Raw genomic sequence first — 15,349 nt, 5'->3', positions numbered from 1 at the left:
GATGATGATGTCCGCTTTCATTGTCAATTGTCAGTAAACACTTAATCTGGCTGCTGAATCTTCACGTGACACATTGCTAAGTCAGTATTATTAAGTCTGTAATTAGGCGCCATTCTTCTTATTTTATGGCGCTGTTGTTCAATCGGGGAACGCTCTCTGTTGAGGAGAAAAGCATGATTTGTTTGTATACGGATTATCCATTGTTTAAATGTCCCGGGCAGTCGAAAAGGAGGCAGAGCTGTTGAGAAATGCTAGGAGCTAACTGGGCGCTAACCGTATCATTCAAATATATTGAGTGTCGCAATGTTGGCAAAGAGAGGAAGTGACGTAAGATTTGCGCATGCGGGGTACCGATCGGGTTTCCGGTACGGATCGGGTAGTGACACCGCTTCCGATTCCTGTGTTTGACTACTGCAGTCATGGCGGAGTACAGCCAGACTGGCCTTCTGGTGGCCCTGCTCCTCTTCACGGCGCTCACCCTCCGGGACATTTATGTCGGAAGGTCGAGCTCGCAGAGTGGGCACCAACCACCCGACAACCCGGCCGTCTTCCCGGACACGGAACCGGGAAAGCCCGCTAAGGCGGCGATCTACAGCGGCCCCGTACTGCGGTTCCAGTACTGGTGAGTTAACACAGAAACTAACAGAGGCTAGCAGTGAGCAACCGTGAGAATGACCGAGGTGAAGAGAAAATAAAGACAGGGTGGGTGAAAATCTAAACACAAACCATCGACAATACCAGTTAAGTTAGTGTGATCTACGGCGCCAGCGCTAACTAGCGGTGAATACTTGTCGTTAACGAGCTTCGGGTAACCCAACTTTGCTCATTTGGTCGGTTGGAATTTGGAGACCACCCGGATTTTGTTGGCTGATCAAGTTCGAGTTGCTTCGCTTCTGACCATCTAATTGGACACCTTAAGGCAGGTGTTTTGTCTTCAAAGTCCGTCTTTCGGGAAAATAAAAAAAAAACACCTGATAATTGATCGGCTAATGTTATTGTGTGTGACAGTGTGTGTAAGTGTGACAGATTATAATATCCTAACAGATGTGCTTCTTTCAGTATCTCCTGAGGTTACAGTAAAGTCTTCCAGGATTACTCTCTGGCCATCAGCGAGGTGTACCCGGACATCCGCATCCAGGGCGAGAACTACCCTCCCACTGCCTTCAGCAGGTGAGGTGCTCCGTCTGTAAACTCTGTCCCCAGCCTCTACAGCTGTGTCTAACCTGCCTCCTCCCGTCAGGTGTGTGGCTCAGCTGATCTCGTATCTGAAGCTGCTCTCCATTTTGGTTATCGTTAGTGGTCAGAACCCCTTCTTGCTTCTCCACCTCCAGACGCCACCTGCCTGGACCTGGAGTCAGAACAACAAGGTACCAGCACTTAGCAGATAGCACATGTGCATGGCTCCGTGATTGGCTGTTTGTTAGTGGTTCTTGATTGGTGCAGCCTGAGCCACTGTTCAATAGGGCTTTGGAGTTGACGTCACGCCGCAATGCATTGTGGGAGCGCGGCGCCATGTTCGGGGTCTATGAATCAAAACAAACACACTGTGTTGGAACGACGATTACAAGATGCTTAAAAGCAGCTCCAAAGAAACGGACGGTATAGAGACCGATTGCGTCCAGAGGCGAAGCGGCGGTACTTGCAGAAAATAGCGTGCATTGGAAATGTGGACCCGTATGAAATACGGCCGTGGAGTAGAAACCCTGAAGACCAACCGCTACTGATGTAGCCTGACATATTTTCGTACCTTGTCTGTGGAGTCAGCGCGTACAAGTCGTCATTCAATCAAAGGTAAGTCAGCTCGAGTACTGAGTATGAAATGCGTTTGATTTCCCTGCAAACATTCAGATTAGTGCAGCATAAATTCCTTCATGAGGGGAAATTACAGTGAGAACATGTGGAGGCTCTGTTAGAGGGAAAACATAGTGAGTTCAGTGCATTGATGTGACATTGTCCTGAAGGATTTAGTTATTCTCTATGGTTAAAGAAATTGCAATGATTTATTCATATTTATTATAAATAATTCTAATTATACATCTTGCTTCCATATTTGTATCCTGTGTCACTAAAAATACATTTTATTTTAACTTTATACATTAATTAATGACCTGCAGAATCTCCTTATCATATTAAGTGATTCATAATTGTCACTTTATGCTTTCTCCATCTCTAAAGTGATAACATCCTTGCATTACATACTTTAGGTTCATTTTCTGCAGTCAGGTTTCTGACAGAGAACAGGCAGATTTACACTTTAACATGCAGCGTTCTATAGATGGACACATAAAGAAATGAAACATGTGCTAACTTTCTAAAAACTTTGTTACATTTATGATAAAGTAGATTAAACACATTTATGTCGGCCTGGGCTCATAGTTCTTGTCTTTAAATGAACTTTGTGTGTTTCAGGTCCTGCACTCTCAAAGACTGAATGAACCAGCATTGCAGCCATGGGTCACTGTGAGCATCACAGGGAAGGTTGAAGCCGCCCGCTGCACCTGTAAGGCCGGAGTCGTGGAGACCTGCAGCCATGTCACTGCTCTTCTGTTTAAAGTAGAAGCAACAGTGCGGATCATGGCACAAGGACTGTTACAGATGAACCTGCATGCTGGGTTTTGCTGGGTAATGTGACCAAGATACAGTCAGTGGTTGGCCATAAGATAGACTTCTCCTCTTCAGCTACCTAAAAAAGGCTCTTGATCAAAACATAAACAGACCATCTGTAGTGACAGGTAAAAGGAGCCGTCCTCAAAAAAGAAAAATCACACCTGCTACTGTGGAGGAGTTGTCACTGCTATAATGCCATAATGTTTTTATCCAGGGGTCTAGATTTATGCTTGTAGTGCACTGCCGTGTAAATAATTTGCATTTACTGAATATGTACTGACTGAGTCCCACTGTTCAAAAATTGAATAAAGAAACAAACTAATGTTTGCCTTTTTTTTTTATTATTAAAACCACTTTATACAACATCACATCCGTTACAGTGTAGAATCCATATCATTTATAGTTTACAAGTGACAAAATGTTTACATAAAATCATGACAGTGTTTACATGGTATCACCCATTACTAATATTACCTTAATTACTGTATCTTTTGAAAAAATACTGCTATTTATACAGCAAAAGACTTAGGAATGTTTAACAGGAGCAGGTTTCATTTTTCCCTGGTTTTATTATCACACTGTTCACCAAACGCAGCAAACCTTCACCATCTTATCCTGAAGGGTCACCTCTTCACCCTCACATGGAAGAAGTAATCTGATTGGCATGGTGGTATGTTTGAAGCAGGTCCCTTGTGTAGCGCTGGAACTCAGTCATGATGTTTCATCCAGTTCATAGGCTGGTTTGCTGCAATGATGCCAAATAATTAGCATCTCTATAAATAGAAGGTAGTTCTGCAAAATCACTCAGTAGGATGTTTGTTCTAATTTGCTATGAGCTCAGAGTGCATCGAAAATAAAACTAATAGGCTATAAAGAGTGAAATGAACATATTTAGAACTTACCGGAATGAAATGTCTGGAGCACCACAGATATTTGGAGATGGAAGAGAACTGGATATCAGCTGGTCTCACAGCTGCTATCCAGGCTACACGCCTTCGTTTGCTAACATCGATACACGAGCTGCCTCATGTTGCTTCCAGGTTGGGAAAGAATGAAAAGATAAACCATTTTCAAGCTTATTCTCTTGCCGGTCGTGCGATCGAACATTGCAGCCGACCACACAGCAAATACGAACCGTGGCTGTTGTGTGTGCCTTCGCTCCTTCGTCGCTTGCGCTTAGACCCCGAACATGGCGGATCAGGCCAAAATCCTTTCCACGCCCACCCCCGTGACATCACGCTCCAAAGCCCTATACTGATAATGTTTAATCACCAACTGATGACACATACAGGCAAACTCCACCCACACTGTTGTTTCAGGTGGGACTTACTAATGACAGTAACTCTACCATTCCATCAACATGCTGGTCCACTGTTTCCATGTAACGCTTTGCCTCTCCAAAATGTGAAATGTACACGCTTGCAGAAGTTGTAGTAATCTGTAGTACCAGCAGAAGGAGACGTTTTATTTCAAGCCAACATGAATATAATCACAGCAACGTGTTTAAACAGACATTTACATGGAAATACATATTAACATAGTATAATGGATTTTGCTGATTAAGGACCCTGGAATTAACTTAATATGTTTTGCTCACTACTGACTTGACTTTAAATACATTAGCTCCCCCTGCTGGTAATCCAATTTTTACATGGGTGTGTAAATGGACACAGTGGACCAGCGTGCCTATTACACATTTTGCCGTGACATCAGAGCTACTGGAACATGCCCACCTGCTGTGAAAAAAACATTACTGGAGTCCTTTGCTCTCCAGTCATCCTTCAAACATCTGCAAGTATAACTTATCCAAAGAGCCAGATAGTCGCTGTGCTATCTGATGCACTAATCAGTGCTGGTTATGGATCCAACAGGTGAGCTTAAGTCTCTTAACTCTGAAGCCCTTTTTCCATTAGTGCCTGCTCAAATCAACTCTGCACGGTTCATCACTGTTTGCAGGGTTTTGCATCAGGTCACAGTACCTGGTACCTTTTTTTTTTTTTTTTTTTTTTTTTGTAACTGCTTTCCCAGGATTCCAATCGATCCGGGCAGGTACTAAAATGTGACATCGTCTGACTGCAAGCCACTGATTGGCTGGTCAGTAGTATCGCTCGATGAGTCTGAGAGCGTGTCACTCACGAAAATCTAAACCACCATATATTTTTTTAAATTAGAATTAGAATTCAACTTTATTGTCATTGCACAGGTACAGGGCAACGAAATGCAGTTTGCATCCATCCAGAAGTGCTTTAGCCATGATATATTACAATATATATTAGAAATATAGATATGTAAGTATATTACAGAAATGGGTCTATTATCGTATGTTATAATGTACACGGTATGAAGTATGTTATGAATATTCTATAACTATAAGTATGTACAGGCTGTAGTGAGTACAAGCTATGAACAGGATATAAATATGAAATAAAAAACTATACAGAAATCTGAGATATACAGTTATACAGAAATGTGAACTATGCAAGTTATAAACAGTTGTAGGATTAAAAATTATCGTATGTACAGAATGATTATTTACACAGAACTATACAGTAGTGCAGTTAAGATCAGTGAGATATGTGGATAATTTCTGCAGAGGTATATAAAGTGCTAGTGGTTGTGAGTGGTGGTTCAGTCCATGTTATTATTGTGTGTTTGAGGGTACAGTTGTCCATTTTGTGTGTGTGTGTGTGTGTGTGTGTGTGTGTGTGTGTGTGTGTGTGTGTAGGTGGTTGGTGGGTGTGTGTATGTTCAGTCCATGAGTTTAACGTGGGTCAGATGTCAGGAGGCAGAGTTCAGGAGTCTAACAGCTGTGGGGAAGAAGCTGTTCCAGTACCTGGGAGGTCCTGTAGCGCCTCCCAGAGGGCAGGAGGGTGAAGAGTCCATGTGCTGGGTGACTGGGGTCTTTGATGATTTTCCCAGCCCTTTTCAGACATTGCTTCCTGTATATGTCTTTTATGGCAGGAAGTGGTGTTCCGGCGATGCACTGGGCAGTTTTCACGACCCTCTGCACCTCCTTCCGGTCTGAGGCAGAGCAGTTCCCATACCAGACTGTTATACAGTTGGTCAGGATGCTCTCGATGGTGCAGCGATAGAAGTTCACCAGGATGTCTGAGGACAGGTGGTTTTTCCTCAGAGTCCTCAAGAAGAAGAGGCGCTGGTGAGCCTTCTTGACCAGCTTGGAGCAGTTGGTCGTCCAGATGAGATCCTCGGAGATGTGGACTCCCAGGAACTTGAAGCTGCTCACACGCTCCACAGCCGTCCCCTTAATGTGGATGGGTGGATGTGGGTCAGCATTCCTCCTGTAGTCCACGATGAGCTCCTTGGTCTTCTCTGTGTTAAGCAGCAGGTTGTTTCTGTTGCACCACTCAGCCAGACGATCCACCTCCTCCCTGTAGGCGGCCTCATCCTTGTCACTGATGAGGCCAATCACCATGGTGTCATCTGCAAACTTAATGATGGTGTTGGAACCATCAGCAGGTCTGCAGTCGTGGGTGAAGAGAGAGTAGAGGAAAGGGCTCATCACACAGCCTTGTGGTACACCGGTGATCATTGTAATTGTAGATGAGCAGTGGTTATCCAGCCGGACATGTTGGGGGCGGTTGGTCAGGAAGTCCAGTAACCATTTGCAGATGAGGGAACTGATGCCCAGGTCTGTCAGTTTCCTAATGAGTTGTGAGGGGTGGATTGTATTGAATGCTGAACTGAAGTCTATAAACAGCATTCTGGCGTATGTGTTGTTGTTGTCCAGGTGTGAGAGGACAGAGTGCAGTGCGATGGAGACTGCATCCTCTGTGCTCCTGTTCTGGCGGTATGCGAATTGGTGGGGGTCCAGGGTGGGGGGGAGACAGGATTTGAAGTGTGCTAGGACCAGCTGCTCTAAGCACTTAGTGATGATGGGGATGAGTGCTACTGGGCGGTAGTCATTGAGGCTAGATGGGTTGGAGTTTTTGGGTATCAGGACGATGGAGGTGGAGTTGAAGCTGGTATCACAGCGTGGGCCAAGGACAGATTGAATATGTCTGTCAGCACTCCTGCAAGCTCCCCAGAACACGCTCTGAGAACACACCCGGGGATGCCATCAGGACCTGCAGCCTTGTGGACATTAATCCTGCGCAGCACCGCTCCTACATCGGTGGGGGAGAGAGTCAGAGGTTGGTGGTCTGGCAATGGAAAACCAGTCGCTCCGAGTCGTGGCGAGTTGATCCCAGTAGGTAGTAATGGAAAAGGAGCTTGACAGGCCAAATCTCACCAATTCCTGTTTCTCCAGGCTGTCAGTGCAGCTCATTTAAACTGAGGAATGATTTAAATGACCTTAGAAAAACACTCATGAATAGACTGATGACTGAGGTTATGGTGTGATCAGAGCACTAGCTTGTAGAATCGTCTGCCTATCCTGCTGCTGTTACCATGGTAACCGGTGCTGTTTACTGATTACCATGGTAACGGACACTGTGCTTCTGTTGCAGATCTTCTCCTGCCTCATGGCCTTCTTCCTCTGTAACATGATGGAGACTCACTTCCTGTCCACTGGAGCCTTTGAGGTCACACTAAATGGTGAGTTCTGATTGGACCAGACTTTTGTGTTAACATCATGCTTGTGACACAGTTTCAGTACTACAACTCAAATTACTGTAGTACTTCACGCTTGTCTGCACTAAAGTCAAAGTATTCAGAGTAATAAACTGTCAGTCATCAGAAACAGAACAGCACTTCTTACTGTAACCAATTACATCACTGCTGACCTCACATCCTGCTGTAATGCTGCCTGATCTGTACCAGAAACCCAGTTTGTTATTTACTTATATGAAAGTGCTCATACTTCTTGTAACTCTGACAGCAAGCTCTGCGTACATGTCTTAGACATGATCTCTCACTCTTTTCTTTGTGTGAGTTATTAAAGAGAACATGTATGTATTCAGTCTAATTTCTATCATGGAGCTCTGCTCAAACAAACTGTATGTGAAGCTTGATTTAAAAACAAAAAACATTCACAGATAGGGCTGTTCAATATAACGATATATATCGGATGACGATATAAAAACATCTATCGTTTCCTATCACGCTATCATTTGTTTCATGGTGTCGCAAAATAAACTGTTTACGGCAATATTTTTTTCATCATTTTGATGGTCACTGTAGTGACTATATTAATTTCTTAAAGCTTTCTCTTATATTTAAAATAACCACACTATGGACGGACAAGCGCCTGTTTTTTTACGTGCTGTCGTTAGCAACAATGACGGTAAAACCATCGCGTGGCTCCGCTGTATGCAGAGTGTTTACGGATGAGAAGCAAATAGAGCCGTCAGGTGCTAAAAAATAAACCTTAGACTCAAACGTTAGAACAGGCTTTTCCCCACAGCACGCCGTGTAATAAACACTCACAAAGAAAAGGGCGGCCTTTACAATCTATGTCTAAAAATGTATAGTTTCATGCATCGGTTAAAACACTGGATTCCAGGTAAAGGACACCCAGCTCGAAACACTTCACGCAAGTTGAGCTGCCTGAGATTCACAAAATTTACAGAAAATGTTAAATTTTTTATATCGTGGTCGGGACGATAAATGTCTTATATCGGAATATGAGATTTTGGTCATATCGCACAGCCCTACAGAGTGATGTCACTTGTTTCATTGGTTGCTGCTGCTAACAGACCTAAATTAGTTTAGGTTAGCTAACGAGTGACAGAAGTGATAACTGAGTGGAAACCATTAGGGCTAAAAGCAAAAATGAGGCTAAGTGTTCCAGATGCTGCACCACCTTCTACTGAGGTACTCTCCAAAGCATCCTAAGCAGCTGCATCACTGTCTGGTGTGGTAACTGCACCGTATCGGATCGCAACACCCTACAGCGGATAGTGAGAACAGCTGAGAAGATCATTAGAGCCTCTCTTTCCTCCATCGCGGACACTTTTTGCATCCACAAAGCCACAAGAATTGTAGAGGACCCCACACACCTAATTACACAGCAGTTTGCCAACAGTAGTTATAAACCAACACCAAGGAAATAAGGTTTCTGAAAGTATATAATTTCTTCCTTGGAAGCTTCTGTTTTGGTCCGTCATACAGATCAATCTACACTGCTCAAAAAAATAAAGGGAACACAACTAAACAACACAATATAACTCCAAGTCAATTCACAACTTCTGTGAAATCAAACTGTCCACTTAGGAAGCAACACTGATTGACAATCAGTGTCACATGCTGTTGTGCAAATGAAGTGGACAACAAGTTATAGGCAATTAGCAAGACATCCCCAATAAAGGAGAAGTTCTGCAGGGAGTGACCACAGACCACCTATGCTTTCTGGCTGACATTTTGGTCACTTTTGAATGCTGGCGGTGATTTCACTCTAGTGGTAGTATGAGACGGAGTCTACAACCCACACAAGTGGCTCAGGTAGTGCAGCTCATCCAGGATGGCACATCAATGCGAGCTGTGGCAAGAAGGCTTGTGTCTGTCAGCGTAGTGTCCAGGGCAAGGAGGCGCTACCAGGAGTCAGGCCAGTACATCAGGAGACATGGAGGAGGCCGTAGGAGGGCAACAACACAGCAGCAGGACCGCTACCTCCGCCTTTGTGCAAGGAGGAACAGGAGGAGCACTGCCAGAGCCGTGCAAAATGACCTCCAGCAGGCCACAAATATGCATGTGTCTGCTCAAACGGTCAGAAACAGACTCCATGAGGGCCTGACATCCACAGGCGGGGGTTGTGCTTACAGCCCAACACCGTGCAGGACGCTTGGCTTTTGCCAGCGATCACCAAGGTGCCCTGAAGGCAGGTTCACACTGAGCACATGTGGCAGACATGACAGTCTCGAGATGCCGTGGAGAACGTTCTGCTGCCTGCAACATCCTCAAGCATAACCAGTTTGGCAGTGGGTCAGTAATGGTGTGGGGATGCATTTCTTTGGGGGGCTGCACATCCCTCCATGTGCTCGCCAGAGGTAGCTTGCCATTAGGAATGAGATGAGATCCGTAGAGCCCTTGTGAGACGATAGGCTGGTGCGGGTGGCCCCGGGTTCCTCCTAATGCAAGACAGTGCTAGACCTCATGTGGCTGGAGTGTGTCAGCAGTTCCTGCAAGACGAAGGCATTGATGCTGTGGACTGGCCCCCCTGTTCCACAGACCTGAATCCAACTGAGCACATCTGGGCCATCATGTCTTGCTCCATCCAGGAGTTGGCAGATGCTTCAGTCCAGGTGTGGGAGGAGATGGCTCAGGAGACAATCGGCCACCTCATCAGGAGTATGCCCAGGCATTGTTGGAATGTCATACAGGCACGTGGAGGCCACACACACTACTGAGCCTCATTTTGACGTGTTTTAAGGACATTACATCAAAGTTGCTTCAGCCTGTAGTGTGTTTTTACACTTTTAATTTTGAGTGTGACTCCAAATCCAGACCTCCATGGGTTGCTATATGTGATTTCCATTGATAATTTTTGTGTGATTTTTGTTGTCAGCATATTCAACTATGTAAAGAACAAAGTATTAAGAGTATTTTATTCATTCAGATATGGGATGTTTATTTTTGTGTTCCCTTTATTTATTTATTTATTTATTTATTTATTTTGAGCAGTGTATTTTTCCAAAACACACATGCACTAGGTGATGCTACACACACACTAAAAACTGTGAACACTTATTTGTTAAATCAGCTTTACAAATGGAGTTAAATCTGTGACCGTTTCTTAGAGCAGGGCTCCATGGTGTGATTTTTCTGAAATCATGCAGTTTCATGGTTTTTGTAAAAAAACAAAAAAACTCTTATAATCAGAGATGGGCAGTAACGCGTTATGCGTTACTTGTAACAGAAAATTGCAGAAAAAGTAGAATTGGGCTGAAAGATCTATCGCTTTATCACCTATTCAGGTTGTAAATCGTGTTTTTAAAAAGTAACTAAGTAATTACTTTTGAAAATAAGTAATCAGTAAAGTAACGGGATTACTTTTTTGGGGAAGTAATCAGTAATTAGTTACTGATTACTTTTTTCAAGTAACTTGACCAAAACTCCTTATAATATCTATTAAATGCACTACCTGTCAAATGTTTTTGAACACCACAACTAGCTTCATACCAGAGGGTCCTGCATGAGGCTGCAGAGTGCTGTGGTAGCTGTTCTGGTTCAGGGAGCCTCTCACTCTGTACAAGTCACCGACCCTGGATCCAGCAAACAGCCCCAGACCATCACACTTCCTCCTCCATGTTGATGCCACACACTGTGGAACCATCTTTTCACCTACTCCACAGCGTACAAAGATCCTGAGTGATGAAACGAAGAGTCCAAATGTTGATCCATCAGTCAATGATACCTTCTTCCAGTCTTCAGTAGTGCAATGTCGGCGTTTCATGGCCCAGACAAGCCTCTTTGTCTTATTCTGATGTCTGGCTTTCTTGCTGCAGCTCGTCCTGTCTAACCTGCAGCTCAAAGCCTTGTCTTCACACCTGAAACTGAGACTTGCTCACTACGACCACTATTAAGCTGCTTGAAGCTGTTGTCCTGTAAGTCGCCTATATCACAGCTGTTAACTCTCAGGAACGTGTCCTCTGATTCAGTCATGTCTTTGGGTCTGCAGACCTCTTCCTGTCACAGTTTGTTTCTGAGCCTTTGGATGCTGAAGGAAACTGGACTCACTGACACTTTGACTTTCTTTGCAGTTTCTCTGTCGGACAGACCGACATTTATAAGTGTTATGATGGTCTGTGTCTCTTCCACTGTTATTATCACCATGTTTGTATCAACACACTACAGTACTGTTCAGCTGATGCCCATGAGGGTATGGTACCACAGTGTGCTCCAACACTGCTTCATGCAGACAGAGGGGGACGTAATCCAGACAAGTTGGAACACCTGTAGGAATTAGTAGCACCAACTTTCAAGGCTGATCAACCTCCAGCACTGCAGAACATCTTTGAATTGTTAACTCATGTTGTGTTCCCTGAAAAAGGCCTTTTTGTGTAATTCTGACGTGTACATTACTTTTCATCTTGGGTAACCTTACCTTTTTTTTTTTTTACCTTTGGCAGTTTACCACTTACCTTTGTACCATTTCAACCTATTCGCTGGACTTGAAACACATGAATTGTGATAAATAACTGGAAGAACTGGGGTGTGTGTATAAATAATAATATAGTAAACCAAGATATTTTCACACTGTAAGCAGTAATTAAACATCAAGTTGTAGTTTGTACAGTAAATATAATAAAACAGCAAACAACTTTTATATTTATGTAAAGGACTTTTATTGTGAAAGGAGAGATCTGTTCCTGTGTGGGATCTTAATCTGCTTAAGAAGGTTCATGATTGAGCTGGAAGTATCAGCTCAGAGAGTGATGAAGGCCTGTAAACCAGAATAATCGAGTGTGCGATCAGGTTTTACGGTGTCTGTCCGAAAGCGGTGAGGCAGCTCAGACCGATACGAGGAGGCACATTGCGTGTTGTCCAATGTAGTTTTATTCCACTTTAAATCTGAAAAACAATGTTACAAAGCCTGGGGGTAAATATGGTGTAGGACACTCTATGCCCCCCTTTAGACTCAGTCCTGTAGGGATCACTGGGACGGAGAGTGGGCTGGCTGCCGTCAGCCTTCAGCGAGCTCTATAAATTAAACATTATATCAGACTCAGTTAACAGTTCATCTGCATATTTTGATGTAGCCTTACTTCTGCAGCTTTACTGCAGATTTGTCTGTAAAATAAACAGCGATGGGTGGAGCAGCTACGAAGTTTGCTTTTCGCCGTTGGTCAGCTGTTTCCAGGTTTTAATAGTGACTTCAAGAACAGCGCTGCTGTTTCGGAGGCTGTGCTTTCTTTCTTCCCACCTAAGCTCACTGTGTCGGTAACGCCTCTGCCTCTTTGCTCTTCACGTTGTATAAACAGACTCCGCCTCCACGTTAAACTGTGCCAGCGTCATCATCGCTGCTGCTGTTATCAGTGTTTTAGGTTTAACACAGTTTATTATTCACACACTTCTGTTGTAGTCTGTAGTCAAAGTTCATTGGTCACATATCATGCACTGTGTGACATACGGCAAAATGCTTATCGCTGTGCAATTCCCGCCCATTAAAAGTATTTGAATAAACTCAAGAATCAAAACGATGAAGGTGTGCAGTGTTGGGTCTGTGTTTCCACAAGCCCCGCTAATTCTAGAGACTTATTCATCATGAAGAAAACAAGACAGTCGATCGATCGAGGCCTCGTCTGTGTCCACCACGAAAATGACCCCCAGATCTGACCTCCTCCAGCAGCCTTTATTGAGAGACAGTTCACACAAAACATGTCAGAACAAAGCCACGCCCACATGGTTCTAAGACAAAGCTGTGTGTGTGTGTGTGTGTGTGTGTTATGTGAGTGTGTGTTATGTGAGAGTGTGTGTGTGTGTGTTATGTGAGAGTGTGTGTGTGTGTGTGTATGTGAGAGTGTGTGTGTGTGTGTGTGTGTGTGTGTGTGTGTGTGTGTGTTATGTGAGTGTGTGTTATGTGAGTGTGTGTGTGTGTGTGTGTGTTATGTGAGAGTGTGTGTGTGTGTTATGTGAGAGTGTGTGTTATGTGAGTGTGTGTGTGTATGTGAGAGTGTGTGTGTGTGTGTGTGTGTGAGAGTGTGTGTGTGTGTGTGTGTGTGTGAGAGTGTGTGTGTGTGTGTGTGTGTGTGTGTGTGTGTGAGAGTGTGTGTGTGTGTGTGTGTGTGTGTGTGTGAGAGTGTGTGTGTGTGTGTGTTATGTGAGTGTGTGTGTGTGTGTGTGTGTGTTATGTGAGAGTGTGTGTGTGTGTTATGTGAGAGTGTGTGTGTGTGTGTATGTGAGAGTGTGTGTGTGTGTGTGTGTGAGAGTGTGTGTGTGTGTGTGTGTGTGTGTGTGAGAGAGTGTGTGTGTGTGTGTGTGTGTGTGTGTGTGTGTGTGAGAGTGTGTGTGTGTGTGTTATGTGAGTGTGTTATGTGAGAGTGTGTGTGTGTGTGTGTGTGTGTGAGTGTGTTATGTGAGTGTGTGTGTGTGTGTGTGTGTTATGTGAGAGTGTGTGTGTGTGTGTTATGTGAGTGTGTGTGTGTGTGTGTTATGTGAGTGTGTGTGTGTGTGTGTGTGTGTTATGTGAGAGTGTGTGTGTTATGTGAGAGTGTGTGTGTGTGTGTGTATGTGAGAGTGTGTGTGTGTGTGTGTTATGTGAGTGTGTGTGTGTGTGTGTTATGTGAGTGTGTGTGTGTGTGTGTTATGTGAGAGTGTGTGTGTGTGTATGTGTTGAGAATGTGTGTATGTGTTGAGAGTGTGTGTGTGTGTTATGAGAGTGTGTGTGTGTGTTATGTGTGTGTGTGTGTTATGTGTGTGTTATGTGTGTGTGTATGTGTGTTATGTGTGTGTGTGTTAGACCTCCTGCTGACCAAAGGGTCTTAAACGCAGGAAGCTTACATCAAAAGCACAAGGATGTGTCTGTAATAAAACACTGCAGCCCCCCCACCTAGAACCTCGAGAATCTGGGGAGGGGAGGACAGAAAGAATTCCTTTCACAGAATTAAAACAATGTACAAATGGTAAACATAAAAATGACAAACATTTAACAATTCACCCTAACATGCAGATTAATGTATTTATTTTGTTATTAATTGTGTGTACAATGACGTGATATGAGAGAAACCAGATCAGAAGTACGTTGTTGTTGTTATTAAAGTGCCGTCCGTTAAATGAAGAATCAAGGATTTTTTTTTTAAATAATAAAGTTATAATTGGAGTTACTCAATGAATCGTGCTGCCTGCCTCTTTAAAACTGTGGATGATGACGAGCTCAGAACACAAGGGGAAGTAAGAGGTGCGGCCTGCCTCTGGATGTTGTAGTTTCACCATACGAGTCTGAGTTACCTTCTCCTAAACAGGAGGTGAGAGGTCATTTTTGAACTGTACAAACACACCCAGGTTTCCTTGTGGAGATGAGGTAGGGACATTCCTCTGACCTCATTTCCTGGTGTAACGCTTTCTGTCGTCCCCTCAGATGTGCCCCTGTGGTCGAAGCTTCAGTCTGGTTATGTCCCGAACATCCAGGAAATGTTTCAGATCCTCGACAACCACATGAAGATGAACCAGGTGGATCACATGACCTTCACCTCCACTTAGAGCTGCAGGTGAATGCACATCAAGTTAACGGCACACAGTGACGAGACCCACAGGAAGTTTGTGTGAACTCGGCAGGTGCGATCAGATTGTCAGCTTAACCTATCTGTTAGATTTTCCTTGTACTGATGCACGGAGAAACACCTGACAAGTACAGACTCACCTGTGACTCCAAAGACTGAATTTAGTCAATTTAAGAGGAACAAAAATTCGGTCCAGTCAGTCCAGAGATGGGTGTGACACCGAGACAGGTGAGGCAGAGGCGGGGCCAGAGTTTGATTTACAGAAAGAAACATTTCTTTAAGTGCTTCAGGGAGTATGTTTTGTGAGATGGTCTCAGCTGTGCTGTATTCAGGTGTGTCTCTCTCTCATTACCTGTTCTGTGTCCAGTTGCTCCGGCTTGCTAGGCGTTCTCCTGATGGCGTTCATGAAGGGCGGGCCTTAAAACATATTCTGAAGGGCCCGGCTGGATGTTCCTCGCCATGAACTGAGCACTCCCTCTGCACCGGCTCACCTTCAGCACTACAATACCAGAAAGCACTGCTGGCAGCCTTGTGCTAATTAGCATGTAGACAGGAAGTAGATGGCTGTTTGTGTGAAGCTTTTATTGTGAAAATAAAATGTTCAGTTCTGTTTCCTGCCTGTTTGT

At 44.2% G+C, this 15,349-nt stretch overlaps 2 protein-coding genes across 2 annotated transcripts in view; both read left to right on the top strand.

Annotated features, from left to right (window-relative positions):
* Nucleotides 1–15,349, top strand: part of polr2b (RNA polymerase II subunit B) — a 221,312-nt gene that overhangs the window by 63,544 nt on the left and 142,419 nt on the right. The window lies entirely within an intron of this gene.
* selenot2 (selenoprotein T, 2) lies at nt 34–15,335 on the top strand. Its single transcript, XM_085183606.1, has 6 exons — nt 34–622; nt 1,060–1,170; nt 1,241–1,367; nt 7,074–7,161; nt 14,582–14,711; nt 15,091–15,335. The coding sequence occupies exons 1-5, from the start codon at nt 420–422 to the stop codon at nt 14,701–14,703; spliced, it is 651 nt and encodes a 216-aa protein (XP_085039732.1). The 5' UTR covers nt 34–419; the 3' UTR covers nt 14,704–14,711; nt 15,091–15,335.

This window comes from Neolamprologus multifasciatus, chromosome 2, assembly GCF_963576455.1.
Source record: "Neolamprologus multifasciatus chromosome 2, fNeoMul1.2, whole genome shotgun sequence".
NCBI classification, from domain to species: domain Eukaryota; kingdom Metazoa; phylum Chordata; class Actinopteri; order Cichliformes; family Cichlidae; genus Neolamprologus; species Neolamprologus multifasciatus.
The sequence above is the reverse complement of the archived record's forward strand: the minus strand, read 5'-3'. Positions and strand labels throughout refer to the sequence as shown.